The sequence below is a fragment of the Phaseolus vulgaris genome, chromosome 10, assembly GCF_000499845.2.
Source record: "Phaseolus vulgaris cultivar G19833 chromosome 10, P. vulgaris v2.0, whole genome shotgun sequence".
NCBI lineage: Eukaryota > Viridiplantae > Streptophyta > Magnoliopsida > Fabales > Fabaceae > Phaseolus > Phaseolus vulgaris.
The window spans coordinates 38,663,412-38,682,314 of NC_023750.2; the positions used below are offsets into that span (position 1 = coordinate 38,663,412).

General features: G+C 31.9%; 2 protein-coding genes across 2 annotated transcripts; one reads left to right on the top strand and one right to left on the bottom strand.

Annotated features, from left to right (window-relative positions):
• The first annotated feature begins 2,509 nt into the window (after positions 1 to 2,509).
• Positions 2,510 to 6,253, top strand: LOC137818541 (protein trichome birefringence-like 25). The gene is made up of 3 exons (XM_068622029.1): positions 2,510 to 3,134; positions 3,871 to 4,148; positions 5,201 to 6,253. The coding sequence occupies exons 1-3, from the start codon at positions 2,864 to 2,866 to the stop codon at positions 5,966 to 5,968; spliced, it is 1,317 nt and encodes a 438-aa protein (XP_068478130.1). The 5' UTR covers positions 2,510 to 2,863; the 3' UTR covers positions 5,969 to 6,253.
• Positions 6,254 to 15,729: 9,476 nt separating this feature from the next.
• LOC137818486 (probable WRKY transcription factor 53) lies at positions 15,730 to 18,490 on the bottom strand. Its single transcript, XM_068621941.1, has 3 exons — positions 17,743 to 18,490; positions 17,520 to 17,645; positions 15,730 to 16,682 (listed from the first exon to the last, which is right to left on the bottom strand). The coding sequence occupies exons 1-3, from the start codon at positions 18,081 to 18,083 to the stop codon at positions 16,040 to 16,042; spliced, it is 1,110 nt and encodes a 369-aa protein (XP_068478042.1). The 5' UTR covers positions 18,084 to 18,490; the 3' UTR covers positions 15,730 to 16,039.
• Positions 18,491 to 18,903: the final 413 nt, after the last annotated feature.

Here is an 18,903-nt window from a genome sequence, read left to right on the forward strand (position 1 = left end):
CTTCCACCACATTTGGTGAAGTTGATGTATGAGTTAATAAATATGAATAGAAGTCACATTATTTATAAACCTATTAGGAACAAAGTGAAGTTGGTGTTAGTGTTCTTCACATTTTATTTGATTAATTTTAAACTATAATACATCATCTTCTTACTAATATTTCATTTATTAAATAAAAGTATAAAATACCTTAGATCCAATTCTATTATTTTTTTGGAATATTAAAAAGATTAAACACTGAAAGAAAATATGACCCTTATGTTTGTTTTTATAAATAATGAAAAAAAAAAACTAAAGGGATGTCTGAAGTAGCTTCAATCTTTAAGGGTTTACTATGCTTATGCAGCGAAGGACAGATCAGGAGAAAATAAATGTGGACTGAGATAGGATCCTTGTGAAGGGCCATGAAAACTCTATTATCCTCTCAATTGCAAGATAAGGGAAGGGACATTTGGTCCCCACAAAGGGACTCAACTAAATGCAGGCCATTAATGTTCATCATATCATACCAAACTCTTCAAAACCAAAACCTTCATTCTGTAGCTTGGAGTTTGACACCTGCAATTATTTATACCATTTGTGGTAATTTTCAGTTTTGTTAGGGTTGTCCTACAAAAAATGTTTGCTGTTTCAAGAATTTTGAACACAAGGGTATGTAGTTGTGGCCTCAAGTAGTTGCCAAATTTCTGTCATACACCAGAACCTTAATGAACACTAAGGTTTATTGTGAACAGTCATGATTGATTGGAACTAGCTGTTGAGGAGTGTATTTTGATAACTTCTTTTGTTGATAAAGGTCAAATAAATATTAAAATTGTTTGTTCAATTCAAAAGGTCAACAAAAAATAAACTGAACAACTACTGTTTTGATTGATTATTTAGATCTTATACATCAGTCTTAAATAAATTGGCAAACTACTTCTTCACTCTAACTGTCCCTTGTTTATTGTAACATTCATTAAAAGTAGGTAACCGTTTCTTATCATATTGTTTTAACCAGGTTAAAGGATTCATTAAATGGACTTTTTCTTAAAGTAAATCATTAAAGGGAAAAAAAAAATAATTCTCTGTCATTAGCACCGACACAATATTTTAAGAATCCCAAAATATTTAAGAATCTGTGTCCAGAATCTATAGCCACACAAAAGGCAAAATTACTATTCAAGAAGCTTCCATGTACACACTACTAAAACTTTATTAACTAAAAACTAATTTTAGATAAAACAAATTATTAGTTTCTATATTAACTAAATTAAATATTATTTTAGAAACTAAAACAAATTATTGGTTTCTAAATTAGTTTCTAGTTTCTCAATTGATATTTAATTAGTTACCTAAGTTTTAGCTACCAAAATAGTATCTAATTTGGTAAATATAACAACTAATTATTTTTGGTATTTTTAGTATCTAAGATTGGTTTTTATTTAATGATTTCTTGTAGTGAGATCTTTGAAACTTTGAAAACTTATATCATAATTGTTCTTAACAAAAATGTTAGAAATACGAAAATTCTCTTTATAGACTGATCATCAAAAAGAGGAGGAAGTAAACTAGAAAGAAATTATCCTGTACCTAACTCAGTAAAGTGCTTAAGTATGATAATAAATAATGAAATATGAGTAAAAAATAGATAATATAGTTCATACAGAGTTTATATTTATAGTCTCTTCGAATTGTGATCGTTAGATTGATTTTAAGACAACCATCAAGATAAACATTATGGTTTATCTTTAGTGGTTACTTAATCATTATAATTATTAAATCGGTCATTTGTTCTCATGATGAGTCATTATTGATTAATTATGTCATTAAGAATTCGATTATCGAATGTTGATCGTTCCATCGAACTATGAATATAAACCGTTACGTTACATGTAGCTACAATTATAAAGTTGGTAGTTTGATCAATAATATATATATATATATATATATATATATATATATATTAACAAAAAAAGTAATTCAACCAAATTTCTTGTTTGAGAGGTTACCAAAACTGGTTTGAAACATATGATGTAATGTCAAAATAATGTTTGGTCATTGGAAACTATATCCTTTACAAATATTACATTTTTGAATTGTCATGTTTAAAATATTGTATGAACTGTGTGATAATTATTGTAACAATATTTTAAGTCTTAAGATATACCTTAAACTTTACTGAATTTCTGGAACACAATTCAATATTGTTTTCAAAAACAAAAAGTGAATCATATGCAGAGTCAGTGACTTCGATGTTACTCAAGTAAAGACATGCAGCGTGGTTCATCCAAAGAAATAAAAGTAAAGTTGGTAGCCTGCAACATCAAACTACTGTTATCTTTCCATCATGGTGCATGAGAGAGAGAGTGAGTTACATGTTGCCAAATAAATCACAGTTCAAAATATGTGAATGAATTTAATTTACCAAAAGTACAAAGCAAAATTCATCGAATCATACTTTTGAGGTAAAAATCTTTGAACATCACACGTGCAGATGGATAAAAAGATGAGCATTCTGTTGGACAGTGAGACCAAATGACACACATTCTTCGCTCTCAAAGGAAGTGCACTATGAATGGAACGTGTTTCATCGTGAAAAGTTTTTTTATTTTTTATGTATATGTTTTTAAAATGATATTATTATCTATTTTGGTTATGTTTTGACCATTTATGGCTGCCACATGGTACATGTCAAGTAATGTGTTTTTGCATCAACATATACATTATTATCCCAACAAAGAGTGTGCAGAAAACTGGTTCACTTATTCAGTATATTAACTTGCTTCGGTTTCCCTATAATAATTACTCAGCAGCACCGTTTCATGAGAAAGTAGCATAGTTTTGCTTGTGGTTGTGGTTTCATCTTTGCATCTGATACAAGATGGTGAAGAGAGTGAGGTCTGATTCGGGACCATTGTCCTTGCAAAAGCACAACCATATGTGTGTCAAGTTAGGAGTCTCAATTTTCTTGGTGGGTCTCGCTGTTCGCCTTCTCTTGTGGGATTCATTCAGTTTCTCATCAGTGGTGGAGTCACCTCCTCTAGAAGATGCAAAAGCAGTTTCCCCTGTTTTATCTTCCTCTGATCTTCAGCCTTTTGATTCTGATGACTTTCCCGAAAGTAATCAGAATCAGACTCAAATCTCTAAGGATGGTAAGAGAATTTTACTTCTTTTGTGGTGATTAAATTGTTTTCTTTATGTGACAAGCATGAACTGGAAAGGAAAGACTTGCTCGAGTTTCAAACCTGAAAAATTTGTCTATGGAAAACATCACAAAAGAATGAAAACAACTAAGGAGTAAGGATCCGTTTCTGCTTCTTTCCTCTCATTTAGGACTACTTAGATCATTGTCTTTCCATGTTTTTTGTTTCAGTTGGTGGGGTGTCATGGAATGTTCCATCCACCCACCAAGGTTTTTTTGTTTGTGCATTTTGGGAACTGATGGTCTCTTCATCAGGTCTCCAAATGAGTGTTGAAACAAAAATTAAACTAATGTAACTTGTTCCTACTGTTCTTCTTGGCAAGGCCACAATGTCAAGATTTTTTAGTTTCCTTCACCACAATGGTGGGATTCTTTTGATCAAAATTGTGGCAGCATAATCACAATTGTGGAGTTTATGATCACAAGTGTAGTTGTATTTGTCAACTGTTTTCTGCAATATCAAAGGTTAGGACAAAATTGCAATTGTAATGGCAACAACAATTTAAAACCTTGATTATTGGTTACTTCTCTGCGATTGGAACAGGATGGGGATTTAAGTTAAATGAAAAGTTCCAACACCAAATCGTATAAAACAACTAGTTCTTCTTTTTCTTATCTAAATCTTAGAACAAATTGAGTAATTTGTAATGCCAATGATAATGGGCATTGTGAATGTGTATCTGCAGAAAAATGTGATCTTTTTGTGGGAGAATGGGTGCCAGACAAATCTGGGCCTGAGTACACTAATGAGAGCTGCCGTGTGATTGAACCTCATCAAAATTGTATGAAGAATGGACGTCCTGATTCAGGGTACCTTAACTGGAGATGGAGTCCAAGAAACTGTGAATTGCCCAAGTTCAATCCCAAGAAGTTTCTTAAGTTCATGAGAAACAAATCATTGTCTTTCATTGGTGATTCCATCTCCCGTAACCATGTTCAGTCCCTACTTTGCATTCTCTCAAAGGTATTGTGAATTTTAATATCAGTTAACCAGTTTGCAAATTTGATATCATTAGCCTTTTTTGCTTGAAAGATTTCCCCCCCTTGAATCTTCATTAGTATTCAGGATGTGTGTGCTTTAGTTCACTTTCTCTTGCTTGTCAAATTTTAAGAAATTAGGGTCCATGATAGAATAAAAATAAAATAAAATAGAATAAAAATAAAATCATTAACAATTTGGTTTATGAAAAATATCAAAGAAGGAAAAAAAGTGAAAATAATTAATGGACCACACAATTTTTTTGTTTCTCTTTTCTCTCTGTTTTTTCTGTGCCAATCAAACTCATTTGTTATTTCCCACCTTTTTCTTGCTTTTTTCTTTATTCAGACTTAGTAAAGGCCAGCATTCCAATAATTTAAAATGAAGCCAAGTGATTGTTTTTTATATTAACCAAGTAGTTATGTAGTTGCAGCTTCATTGTTTATTAAAAGTCTTTCTTGTTCATTAACCAATAACCATGTTCAAAATCTTCGAATACTTAAAATGAAGCCATGCGATTCCGTGATTTTTTAACTAAGTAGTTCTGTAATACAGAGTGTCTTGTCCATCGATCATGAATCATGGTCAACATCAATTCACTGTTAGTTGCTTTGGCTTACTGATTTACAAGCACTGCATGTCATTTTATACATAATCCTCTTCATTGTGAAAAAATCTGTCGCTTCCATTTGTGGATGACAACTGTTGCTTATATTATACTATTGGTCCAAAGCCTTCACGATTCAAGCAGTATATAGTGTCTTTTCCCAAGCAGCTTTACCTACCGTTGATAGGGAAACACTTGTATACGTACATCGTATACCAAACCTTCAAGAATAGTTTTGAATACTTTGTCTAACTGAATTTTGCTATTTCAATTGCATCTTTCACACTTTGGTATGCGTTGTATTCATTACTGCCATTAGATTTGTGCATACGAACTACCTAGATGTCTATTTGTGGCATCGTGTAGTGTCTGCTCATTTGGTCCTACAAATTGGGTTATTAGTTCAAATTCCAATTATTTTATTCTGCAGGTGGAACCAGCTGTTGAAATCTACCATGACAAGGAATATAGATCAAAGATATGGAAATTTCGCTCTCATAACTTCACACTCTCAGTAATCTGGACCCCTTTCCTTGTTAAAGCAGCTATATTTGAGGACATGAATGGAGTTACCTCATCAGAGATACAACTTTATGTTGACACTCTAGACCAGTGGACCCACCAATATGAGAACTTTGACTATGTTGTCATTGGTGGTGGAAAATGGTTTCTCAAGACTGCAATATACCATGAAAACAGAACAGTCACTGGCTGCCACTACTGCCCTGGAAAGAACTTAACAGAGCTAGGATTTGACTACGCATACCGCAAAGTATTACAAGAAGTTTTCAAGTTCTTCACAAACTCTAACCACAAGGCCACTGTTCTCTTCAGAACCACCACACCTGACCACTTTGAGAATGGGGAGTGGTTTAGTGGAGGGTACTGCAACAGAACTGTACCCTTCAAAGAGGGTCAGATACATATGATAGATGTGGATTCCATCATGAGAGGTATTGAACTTGAAGAGTTTGAGAAGGCAACTTCCCTAGGATCTCAAAGGGTGAACTTGAAACTTTTGGACACAACTCTGCTTTCATTGCTGAGACCAGATGGACATCCTGGACCTTACAGGAAGTTCCAACCATTTGCAAAAGACAAGAATGCTAAAGTTCAGAATGATTGTCTACATTGGTGTTTGCCAGGACCAATTGACTCATGGAATGACATAATAATGCAAATGATAGTCAATGCCTAATAAACAACAAGCTATCACCGGATCATCAAGATTTGAAGCTGGTTACAAATATGATCATTTTAAATTCAGGATTCTTTGCTGCATGGTAGTTTCTTAATACCTTTAGTAGTTTGCAAAAGGCAGTTTTATACAGAAAGGCATTAGGTTAAACTCTGCTCTGTAAATGGGACTGTATAGATTAATAAAAGCTAGCAAGCAAAAAATGTAAACCGTAGCACTCAACATAAACTCATCTTATGTCCTTTTCATATAATTTTGTTGAGGAATATATACCTATTTTTTTCATACTTGGATGTAGAAATAAAGTCTCAGGATTGAGTAAAGCTGAAGCTTGCTAGTATGCAGCAGAGACCAGTCCAAATTTCACTTTCACGTATTAAGCTTGTTAAAGCCCTTGATACGTTTCATATATGTGTAAATAAAACATTTATGAAATGACATTTTTGTTTAAGGCGTCAATAAAGAATCCATACTTGTTGCCTTGCCATATTGCAAACTGAAATTTCAACCTGTAATTCTACTATACTTTGTTGAATTACAACCACTTTTGAAATAAAACATTAGCCAGACCAGTGGCAGGTTACTGTCACCCCTATGGACTGTTTCTTCCTGCACCTCCATATCTTCTTCTGCCACCTCCATACACAATATGAAAATACATTTTTATCCTTTTTTGTCATCCCATGAACTAGTTTTTGGATTATGTAATCCAGTACACATTTGAAAAAAGACTTCCGGATTACATAATCCGGAAGTCTTATTTAGTTTCCGGATTATGTAATCTGAAAAAAGACTTCCAGATTACATAATCTGGAAACTAATTATAAATTTGAAAAATGACTTCCGGATTACGTAATCCAAAAGGGCATATTTGGAAATTCAAAAATATATGGAGGTGAGAGAAGAAGGTATGGAGGTGCAGCAAGAAACAGTCCACCCTATGATGTCCAGATACTATGTGTATAGGATATGATTAAGACAAGATTCAATATAACAATAAAAATATTCTACCAATATGTAGGATAGTGTGCACGAAAGACGTATGACTAAATGTTAATATAAATTTATAAAACATGATAAAAATACAATAACAAATTTACAAATCCAAATAAAGGGCATGTCTTTTAAACATGCTACTTTAAACAAAATAATTATAAAACATTTTTATTGTCTACAAATAAAAATAGTACCAATGTCATTTTTTCTTGAAATCGTACAATTAGAAACAATTTCAATATTCTGGTTCATTAAAGAACAACGTTCCTACGTTTTTATATTATATATGTTTATGATATATTATATATGTTTCTATTCTCATATGTAGATGAAGTATACAAGACAATCAGTTTCAGATTCGTATTTGATAAGTATAACGGAATCAAATAAAAATATCATGCTCCACAGCTGCTACCCTAAATGACCAATATCCAAAACTGTGGAATTTCTAATTTACAAGACAGCTGATGCATGAAGCTAAGTTCGTCACATATGCCATACACAAACATCAATCTCACACTAAATTTTATAAGCCATATCTATGGGGTATAACAGTCTGTCAACACAAGCATTATGCAGAGAAAGAAGTGACTTTTGCCATAATAATCCAAAAATGCAAGCAATAACAGTAAACTGATAGAGATAAAAGAAAGAAATGGAATAATAGAAATCACATTAAAACATTTGCAGTTGACATTGTACAGAAGAGATTAAGGATCTCTGAAATATGAACCAGTTTGCTAGAACTTTGGAAGGTTAGTTCTAAAATAAGGGTCCAAGCTCCAGAGTCCAAACTTCATTCAGAATCTCAGTCTTATTAACTAGAGAGAGCATGTCTTGCAAAACAGTATACAGAGCTCATAAATCAGGGTTTAGCTGACATCAAAAACACAAACTTCTGTTATCTCTTTTCTCTTACTTGGTAGCAGGTTGATTTTCATACTTTCTCTCATCTGGTTTGAGGAAAGGATCCTGTAAAGTACAATAAAGTTGGTAAATTAAAATTATTTCAATCTTTAAAAACCAACAAGAAGAAAAATGCAACAGATGAAGATCTCAGATACATAACTCAACATCTACACATAGGAGAAACAAACCATTGAGAAAGTAATTCTTATAAATTATTTTTGCTTAGAATTTGATTTTTTATAGAATTCAATTAGTCTAGGTTGTTTGATCTAAGCAACCTCACCCAGTAGGATAGGATTTGGCGGTTACTATAAATTGGACGGTCCCTTCTTCAGCCAACAAAGTGAAATAAGACATTTTTTTTAGTAAAACTTCTGTCTTCTTCATTTTAACTAAATATAATTTGGAAAATACTACACATTTAGCCAGCAATTGACCCACATACACCAACACGCTCACCAATGAGCACACATGCTACACCTAAGGAAGGGAAAGAACTCCCAGAAGAAGTTTGTACAACAAAAATCAACAACGAAACCAAACCCAGCTCCCTTGTCTTCCTATGTTATGACGCCTAATGATCCATTTCAAAACAATAAAGCTATATTGATTGATACTTCGGCAACCAACTGATCACCTCATCAAAAGTCTAAATCAATCAACAAGAAAACAGGGGACACTACACAAACCCCATTATCAAGACAGGCTTTTGCTTCTAATTTTCTTTGGAGAAATCCCTAATCTTCAGGATCAGGAGCAAACAAACTAACTACCATAATCCAATCGGTGGAGGCAATTAAAATTTAAAAAAGACACGAATTTCATTTCCATTCAAAAATAAAAACGAATTAAATGAACATAATTAATTAATATCGAAGACTAGCAACTAGCGAGGTCACAGAAACAAATCTCGAACGTTTGCAAGAATTTCATTAAATTACAGGAAACCCAGTTAAAAAATCAACACCCGAATCAACAAAAATCAATCAAGGTCGATCCTTTGAAACGAATCTAGAAAGGGCGAATTAAGTTCAGAGAGGGGATGATGGGATTTGGAAAGAGGAAGAAAGGAACTTACATTCTTGACGAAGATGACGTTTGCGGCGGCAATGACCGCGACTACGCCGCCGAGGATGGTGACCGGACCGGTAAGGAGACTCCACTTTCGATAGATCATCTTCTTCCTCAAATTCTCTCTTTCAGATTTCTCCTTTCACGAATGAAATGAAATCAGCAATATAACTCTGCGTGTGTCTCCCCCAAGTATAAGAAGATTTTTCTCCCGGCACCCCATAACTTCTAGTTGCACCCCCATAATTTTAAAATGACATCTTCTTACTCTTGGTAAAAGTGACTTCCAAATTATTTATTTTAAAAATATTCAGAACAATTTTTTCAAGATTTATAAAACATTATTTTCAACTGAAACACACTTTTTTGGAACACATGAAATAGAAATACATTCTAGAATAAGTTTTATGGAACATAATTTCTAAAACAAGTTTTTCAGAATATATATCACTCCTTCTATTACGAACTTTCCATAACAAACTTTTCGAAACACATAAAATACATTCTAGAATGAGTTTTCTGGAATAGAATTTTCAAAAACAAGCTTTTCAGAAAACATATATAATAACTTCTTGAACGAGTTTTTTTTCATAAAAAATCTCTCTCCCCTTCTTCCTCTTTGAGTATAGTGGACAATAGAAGTGGAACAACAAAATGACAACCACACTAACATGTACATTGAAGGACAATGTTTTAGTCTCTTTTTTTATTAGTATAGGAGTGCAAGAAGAAAATGGACTGTTTCTTCCTGCACCTCCATATCTTCTTCTCTCACCTCCATAAATTTTTGAATTTCCAAAACTGTCCCTTTATAATATTCCAGATTACATAATCCGGAAGTCATTTTTCAAATTTGTAATTAGCTTCCGGATTACATAATCCAGAAGTCTTTTTCCAAATGAGTTTCTGGATTACATAATCCGGAAACTATTCTATGGAGGTGACACAAGAAGGATAAAAATGTATTTTCATGTTATGTGTGGAGGTGGCAGAAGAAGATATGGAGGTGCAGGAAGAAACAGTCAAGAAAATGTCAATATAACAACGTACTTGTTATTTTGTTCCTTGAAATTCTACCATAATTTTAACAAGCTATTTAAAATAAATAAAAAATACAACAATTACTGTGTTTCGGCCCAAAAAAATATGCTTGCATGACTTATTCTTGACAATTACTACGTGTACCCCATATTTTTTTCCAACATTCTCCATATTTTTAGAATATTCATTTTACTCTTTACAATACATTTAACCTCCAAAAAGTTTCATTGTTTTACTACTCTTTAATGGTCTACTTCATCTCCTAAACATTGTATTTGATAAAGAATATTATTAGAAGTCAAGGTTTTATATAAGTAAAATTTTATAGAAACCCAACTTCCCACAAATTTGTTAACGATTGTGTTTGTCTCCTCTTAGGGGGCGTCTCGAGTTTCCTCTACTCTAGGTCATTGGGTCGGTCTCTACTGCTTATTCTCTTATTGGCGATGACTTTCACTATAGTCATGTCCATCCTAACTCCTTCTTTGTAAGGACCAAGGTCTTGTTGGGTGTCTGACTTCCTTGACAAATTTCTTGAAGTGTCCTTCTTGTATTAACTCTTTAATCTTGTCTTTGAGATTTTGGCATTCTTTGGTCAACGTTCGGTGGTGTTGGTAGCTTTTTGGGGGCAGGGATGAGTTTGACATTAAAGGCTTCCTCCAGAATTCGATTTGATTCACATTTAGTATACCTGTTGAACTTCGACAATTTTTGTTCCCAGTAGCTTGCTAGCGGCTAAACTTGTTGAACAAGATGCTTTGATGCCTCCAAATCTGTGTAGAAAACATGAATACCTTCCTGTTAAGTGTGTGTGTTGTCTAGTAGTTTTTAACTTGTTAATTCACTCCTTAACATGATCCAAGCTCATTTGAATCTTTATCTTTTTGAAAAGATGGGTTTTCTAAAAGGCTGTGAAATTTCAACCTGTTGAAATGTCGAAACAACCTTTTGTTTAACACTTAGTGGTTTTTAAAATGATTTGGAAAAGCTTTGCTTTGTTTTGTCTTTGTTGTAAAAAAGAAACAACCCATTATTTCTATAAAACAACTAGTTGTTTTTTATGAAAACCTTAACATGAAAATTATTTCAATCGATTGTTTTGGAAAACAACCTTTGTTTTCATAACAAGTTTTTGTTAAAGTGGTTTGAACTGGTTTTAAATGATTCTAACTACTTTTGGTTTTTTATCTAACAACTTTGACCACTTGATTGAGTTTATATAAAGGTTGTTTGATATTCTTTTCATGACTCTAAGAAAGAGAGATTACTAAAAATGTTTTTCAAAAATTCAAAAGCTTTGGATCATCTCAAGTGTGTGAAATAGGATTGGGTTTTGTATACTTTTGAACTATAGTTTTGTAATACCCAGGTGTATTTTATTTTCTTCTCCTTGAACATTGTATTTATGTGTGTTCTTGTGTAAGGCAATTTTAGAAAAAGTGTTTCTGGAAATTATGGTGTTGCCAATGAGTGGTGTGTGTTCTTGAAGGGTTCAAGATCATCACTCTTGGTGTGTGTTTTGTAATCTAGGTTTGATTACATAGTGAATTCCCAGTGGTTAACTGAAGACTGGATGTAGCTCTTGATTAAGAGTGAACCACTATAAACACATTGTGTGATTCTCTCTATCTCTACTCTTATAAACTATTTTAACTACACCTTAGGCTTGTGACCATATGGTGCAAAGCTACCTCAGTGTTGAGGTTTTTAATTCAATGCTACTTTTTCTAACCTCTCCATAAACAGGCGTAATGACTCCCCCTTTTCTTGTTGAATATTTATGAGTGCCATGGAAGTTAGATGATGAGGTCGGCTTGTCGTGGATTGTGTTTCAAACTTGGCTAAGAGCATATCAAAATAGTCTATTGGATAGGGGTGAAATTCTGGTAAACCAATTGAGGGTCCCACCTTTTAATGAGAAAGGGAATACTCGACACATGAGGACGTCGTCCATTGTATATAGTCATTTGTGTTACATAAACATCAACATGTTCATCTAAGTCTGTCTTTCCATCATATTGGTTTATCATCAGTCCTTTCCAATTTGAGGGCAATTTTAGTCCATGATTTTATCGACAAAGGGGTGTCGTGAGGTTCCTCCCACTATTCCCAAGGTGTGGGCTGAGATACTAGGCCAAGACTCAACTTTTTGACTTTCAGCTTCTAGTGATCGGGTCATGACTAATGGGAAATACATTGGGTACGGTGGTGCTTGCTTCGCAAATGCATCTCGACTGGACTCATTTTCAAGATTCTAGGACACATGTCTTCGTTGTGCCAATTTTATTCTCGTGCTTTCATTTGAGTATCACTATCTCCTCCACATTTTGCTCTTTTTGAGCTCGACCAACTCTCTTTGTAGTTCAATCAACATTGTCATTTGTTTTGTCTCAATCATTCAGGCTTTTGCTGACATATTTGTCTATTCGTTTGTTATGTTTCTCGTTGTTACCATAAAGTCTCTTTTGTGTCCTTCTCGATTCCACGATGAATGACAATTGTTATTGTATGGATTGAAAATGTCTCCCCTCTTATGCTATAGCAGGTTTAGAACTTTTGGATGTAAGATAGGTATTGGATCTTGGATCTCAAGAGGGATGAAAGGTACTTGCAAAATACCCTTCAACGCTGAAGTCAGTACTCAATATTTGAAATAATGAAGACTATTAAGTGCATACATTTCTTTAAATCTTCTAAATATATATTAATTATGTCAATCTCTTTTCTTAAATAGTTTTCATGTTTATTTCCAATACGTGATATGGTTGATGGATTATTCTTGATAATTGTTCTCATTTTTTTGTGACATGTCCTCGACCATATAATATATATATATATATATATATATATATATATATAAATAAAGTTCTCCAAAAAACCCAAGTCATAACACAAATTTCTTTGTCCTCCGAAATGGAATATTTAAGTTAAAGTTGATTTTTTTTAATTTTGAAATAATTTTTATTTTTACTCTACTGAAAACTTATTTTTAACCTATTTTTTAAGTAACTAAATATATCACTATTAAGTTTTTTTTCTAAACTAATTTAAAACTCTCCACACAAAAATTCAAATTTGATAACTTCTAAACAAAAGAAAAAATAGATTTTCTTTTCAATTGTAAATGTTAATATTTATTCTACAGTCTCAACCTTATTACTTTTATGGTGTGGGTTTATATTTTAGTTAGTCAGTATACTTGACCGTCTTCTTTTAAATTAATTTTTTTTTTAAATATTCTTTTATTATATTATTTAAAAATATATAAATATGTCAAAATTGTAATTTAAATAATAAATACTTATAAATTAAGTTTCTATTATTAATTATAATAAGTAATGTAATATATAAATATAATTATATTTTAATTTATATAATAAAAAACCTAAATAAATTAATTGAAAAATTTAAAATACTTATATAGTTAAGTGTTATTTTAATATATATACATATATTATATTTAAAATAAACATTATAAAAAATTAGCATGTTATATTAATAAAAATATTAATTATTAATATTTATTTTACGTGTTACATATGTTAGTTTACCTCTTTGTGGAAAAGACAACTCCTAATCTTACGAAAAGCAAAGTAGCATGTGAAGACAACTCATTTGCTTTCATTTCCACTTTGTTTTGTATTAGAATCTTGACCCGTGCAACGCACAGTTATTTTTCTAAGATTTTATACTTAAATTATAATATTAAAAAAAAACATTCTTTATATATTACATTCAATTTCACATTCTAAAACATAATATATTATAAATGATATTCTAAAACCTAACATGAGTTCTATCATAATTTTTAAAGAATGTACAATAAATTATTTTCGAAGTATTATTAATAAATAAATAAATTACAAAGTAATTATTAATATATAAGAAATAAACATCAGTATATATAAATAAATAAATAAAATAAACATATTAAAATTAATATAAACAATATATAAACATAAATAATATATGTAAATAAATAAATTGTTCAAATATCAACAAATTAACACAAATTTTGAGTAAAGTAAAATATCAATAAACAATTATTTAAAAAATATTCATCATAAAATTGAATAACTTAAATTTTATTATTTAATATGTTAACGTCTTTTTTAAAAACAATCTTATTATCTTGTTTAAAGTCATTTTACATAGAAAAAAAAAACCTCCAAGTTTAATTGATTTATATAATACATATAATTAAATATATATATATATATATAAAAGTAAATATAAATAAAAAACAAATAAATAATTTTTAAAAAAATATTAATAAATAAAAAATAAACATATAAAAATAATTAATTCAAATAACTTTTATATTTAAACGATCTCCATAACTTTTGCACATTTCCACTAATCACAATTTGGCACCACACACAAAAGTATGGTTTTCTTTTGAAAATAACTTTTCAAATAATTATTATATTTTTTCTGAAAATTAATTGAGATATAATAATTTTTATTAGATTTCTTTTAATTTACAAAAGTTTCTACATAAAATTCTGTAATAAAAATACAAAAATAAATTCACATTTTATAAACTAAAATTAATTTATATATAAACTGGTTTAAGGAAATTATTTTCTACCATTTTTTCAAATTTGTATTCTTAATTGGATAAATTAATCTTTACTTATGAAAAAAAAAATATTTTCTATTTAGTATTTTTATCTCTTAAAAATATTTCATATCAATTACGAGTTTCAAATAAAGATGACAATTAAAAGTGTGTATATTATTTGAATATGTCCTAATTCTAAAGAAAAATACATGAATTAATGAAACAAGATGTTTTCTAATGATTATTTTACGAAATGTTGAGTCAAATTTGAGATAAAATACAAATTTCATAGTTATATAAAATCTTAATTTCATACTTGAATAGTCTCAATGACAAAAAAAAAAAAATTACAAATATCATGTTTAATGTATTCGATTTATAATTGTAACATCACCCAAACATTGTTATAAATAATAGAAATAACCAAATATATATAATATAATATAATATAAACATGAGTACGTATGCTTTTATATGAGTTTTTGTTAGATATATGCTTAATAAAATTACCCAACAAATCAATGACAAAATTTGAATATCATTTTTTAATAATTTCATCATCCCGGTAAACCGATTTTAAGTTGACTAAACAATACAAAACTTGTTTAAGATGTATGTCAAATGATATATATAACATTAATAATTAGTTTTAGATTGATCTCTGAAAATGACCAAACAGTTCAGGAAAAAAGAGGTTATCTTCTATTGTGCAATTTTCCACTAATGTTTATCCTAAATTAACATGTGCATAAATAGAAATTTGCTCTAGTTATTTCATTCCAAGTCATATTTCCACAGAAAGAGACAAAATCATGTGCAGATAAAGATTTTATGTCCAGATGCATATAAATTCTATTTATCCTATTGTATTAGCTTCCTTGTGAGGGCTTATGATTCCTTTTAGAGTTATATAAGACGAGGGTTATGACTTGATGAATCATGGTTGTGGTCCCAATCCTCATGAAGGAAGAATATGCAGCAGCTGTTTTTCCTCAGAGGACGCTTAATCTAGGAACTATCTAAAAATCTGTCAGTAAATATTAGGCCATTGGTCATAGTTCTGTCTTTTCTTGGGTGAAATAGTTCATTGGTCACATTATAAGTTTAAAATTGTTGTTCCATATGAGTTTTCCTTGTGATCCTGTGAAAAATGTTGATAATAATTTTGTAGAGCAAAAAGTATGGATGTCAAAATTCATTTATTTAACAAATTTTCACCGTTGAGCCAGAAGAAGATACTTGATTATAGTACAAGTGAAGAGAGAAACCACAAAAGACAATAGCTGCAACCTGCACACTATTTTCACATTGCAGTCTAGGTACACGAAAACTCTTCTTAACTAGCATCAGAGGGGAGTGTTACTCTCTTCTTTATGGATATGGTGTATGATTATTAAAGACTTACCTTCCCTCGGTTATGATGCTTGTCAGGATCTACAAAGCTCACTGTTAATCCGCATATATATGCTGTTAACTTGTGAGACAATTGATCACGTGCAAAGTTCTGTGGTTGCCATAGGGAAATCTATGTCGAAATCGATCTTATCAAGCAAGAAATCAAAGTCCATTATTGGTGAATTGGTGACTGAAGTTGGTGTGGAAACTATATCAGTGATATCTGAAGTGGAGCTATGCACACTTTGGCCTAGTCCAGTGCTCTCCCAGTGGCAGAACATGTCTGATTCTGAAGTTGTTGGAGATATGAATGCAGGAGAGAAGCTTTCCATTAAGTTGTTCTCAATCATGGAGTACGGGAATATGTTGCTGTTGTCCTCGTTTTCTGACCCTATTGATGGAGAAGAGAAGCAAAATGATGGGAATATGCCCTGCTTGTGGTCCAAGTCCTCTACTTTAACTTCAACTTGTGATCCAAAGGAGAAAATTTTCTCTGGGGGGTGCTCTATTTTCTCTTGCTGCGGTTGATTCTTTTGATTGGTTTGGTGCTGGTTTTCTTCGATTACCGTCTTGGTTTTTGATGGGGATACCACTGCCTTGCTCAAGTGACTTGCTTGGGTGCATGTGTGTCTCCCTATGTATGTTATCTCGTTTACCATTGGATCTTCATCTGACTTTTGCACTTGCTTAGTGGCCAGACATCCTTGTATGTTTCTATATGTGCATCTGTAATATGCCCTGCAATGTAAACCACTGTTTTGTCAGAAAAAAACATCACCAAGGATTGCTTCAATGTAAAATACTTCGGTAAATGATGGAGGAATTAGCATTACACAGTGCACTTTTTTGTATGCTGATGATATAGGTGACATCAAAACTAACACTATTGAATTGCTTTTGTGGTCTTTTTGGTAGTAGCTTTTAAGAGTACATATATTTTTTATCTGCCCCCTATTGTACAATTGTGAATTCGGTTTAAATAAGAGTACTGTTTTTAATTCTTAATAAAAAAGAACATGACCTGCCAAAACTTTCAGACCATCATAAAACTAGAAGCTCAGCAAGTTGATAAGATTGTCAGATTTTTGTAATGTATCACTGGATCACCAATATCTTGCACCACACATGCTGGAGGTTTGGCCATAGGACTGCATTTATTAAAAAGCTGCTATTGTAGTGAATTCGATCTAGCTAATATTGTCCTTTGGATAAGTTTTTATTGTCTTTTTAAAAGCACTTGTCCTATTCATTATGTGGCTTTAACGAGGGAACAAGGGCCTAGGCGTGCTAAAGTTTTGTTTGGTTGTTTATTTCCTCTTTAAACTCCATTGGCTAACTGGCCAATGATATTTCTTATTTGGAAAAATATCCTTTCAAACACTTTCTTACCTACATTCATTTCACAACTACCTACTTATTATTTTGGTTAGAGGCACCTACCTAATAGTTATTAAAAAGGTTAAACATGTGACACTTCTATAACTTGTGTCATATTCAAACAATTATGCAAGTTTTCCTTATGGTGAAAAAACACTTCAATTATGCATGTCAGAAGAAAAAAACAGGAATTTTTACCTTGGAAACTTGGCTCCAAGAATATCCTTCTGCCCATATTTTCTCCAGCTATAGCCATCTTCCTTAGTTCCTTCTGCTGTTTCCAAGCACACCTTCACTTGGTCTCTCCGCCTTGGCATGGTCTTTCTGCATTCCACAAATTCAAAGAACCCCAAATTGAAATCAGACCATGAACCTTTTCACCCCATCTCCAAAAGAAACAATGATTTGTAAAAAGAACTACCTTTTCTTAGAGACATCTCTGTGCTCAACCTCAGGCTCCATGACCTCACTTTTGGGGCTACCATTTATAAAAGAGCAATGGGAATCCATCATGCTGCCATTCTTTGCCTTACTTTCTCCTACATTAGCCATACAATTCACCATGGCAATTGCCTTCTCCATGGTGGAAATTATTTTCTCAATTAAGACTTCATTTGTGTCACGAGATGAGGTGGATGATGATGATGATGATGATACAGAAGATGATGGGAATAGTTGGCTATAAAGCTTCTTTGTTAGCTCCTCCCCTAGCATTAACTCACCAATGACACCAACTTGTTCACACTTCGTACTCTCTTCCATTTGTGGAGAAGAACCAATAACAAGAAACTAAAGTTCTTCAAAAATTGCAGAAGATTGTAGAAAAACTATGGAAAGAGAATGTGTAGGCCAAGGAAGTTATATCTAGAAACGGATGACTCTATCCATGAATGCAAAATGGATCAATCATTCAGAAAAATTACAAGCAGTAGAGAATATGGAGTGGAAAATTGCAGGTGAAGTGGCGAGTTATGTTGTGCTTAGTGGAGGGGATATAAGGGATTGGTGATAGAGAGTGTGAAAGCATGAATCAAAGAAGGTGTGAGGAAGGGGGGATTTAAGGGGGAGAAAAGAGGAGGAAAAAGAGGTAGATTTGACTGTCAAACACATGTTTGTTTTCTACATTGTGGAGCCCTCACAATTCACACAGTATTAGAATAATGCATTATGATGAGAGAAGGAAAAAAAAAAGTGATCAAAGAGTTTATCCATGAATATCCTAATTGAATTATTGACCACTTCAAATGATACAAGGTCCCACATCGCCCTCATCTCGAACCCCCTAAGATGGGTAACTCTATAAACAAATCACACACGCTTGGGGTTCACTCCCTGTAGGTTGAAAAAGAACGCGGAAGAAGGGCAGAAGATTCTTGGAAGCATCTCAGAATTTTGAAGCATTCCAATTGTTTTCTGTTTGTTTTGATGAATTTTCTTCTTCAAATTATTTAAAAGCTTAGATATTTTTCAATGGAAGTTTAATTTTAATTGTATTTTATGCTTCTAAAATTTAAAATTTTAATACTAAATGATTACTTATGCCTTGAATAAAACTTGCCAAAATTCAATAATTAAATAATCT

What these genes read in the sequence shown, in the direction of transcription:
- LOC137818486 (XM_068621941.1), bottom strand. Translation starts at nt 18,083, where the DNA reads ATGGAAGAGAGTACGAAGTGTGAACAAGTTGGTGTCATTGGTGAGTTA. An exon ending in AGAGATGTCTCTAAGAAAAG is followed by an intron (nt 17,646 to 17,742) that starts GTAGTTCTTTTT and finishes TGTGGAATGCAG; the next exon opens with AAAGACCATGCCAAGGCGGA. An exon ending in CTTGGAGCCAAGTTTCCAAG is followed by an intron (nt 16,683 to 17,519) that starts GTAAAAATTCCT and finishes TTTACATTGCAG; the next exon opens with GGCATATTACAGATGCACAT.
- LOC137818541 (XM_068622029.1), top strand. Translation starts at nt 2,864, where the DNA reads ATGGTGAAGAGAGTGAGGTCTGATTCGGGACCATTGTCCTTGCAAAAG. An exon ending in GACTCAAATCTCTAAGGATG is followed by an intron (nt 3,135 to 3,870) that starts GTAAGAGAATTT and finishes GTGTATCTGCAG; the next exon opens with AAAAATGTGATCTTTTTGTG. An exon ending in TACTTTGCATTCTCTCAAAG is followed by an intron (nt 4,149 to 5,200) that starts GTATTGTGAATT and finishes TTTATTCTGCAG; the next exon opens with GTGGAACCAGCTGTTGAAAT.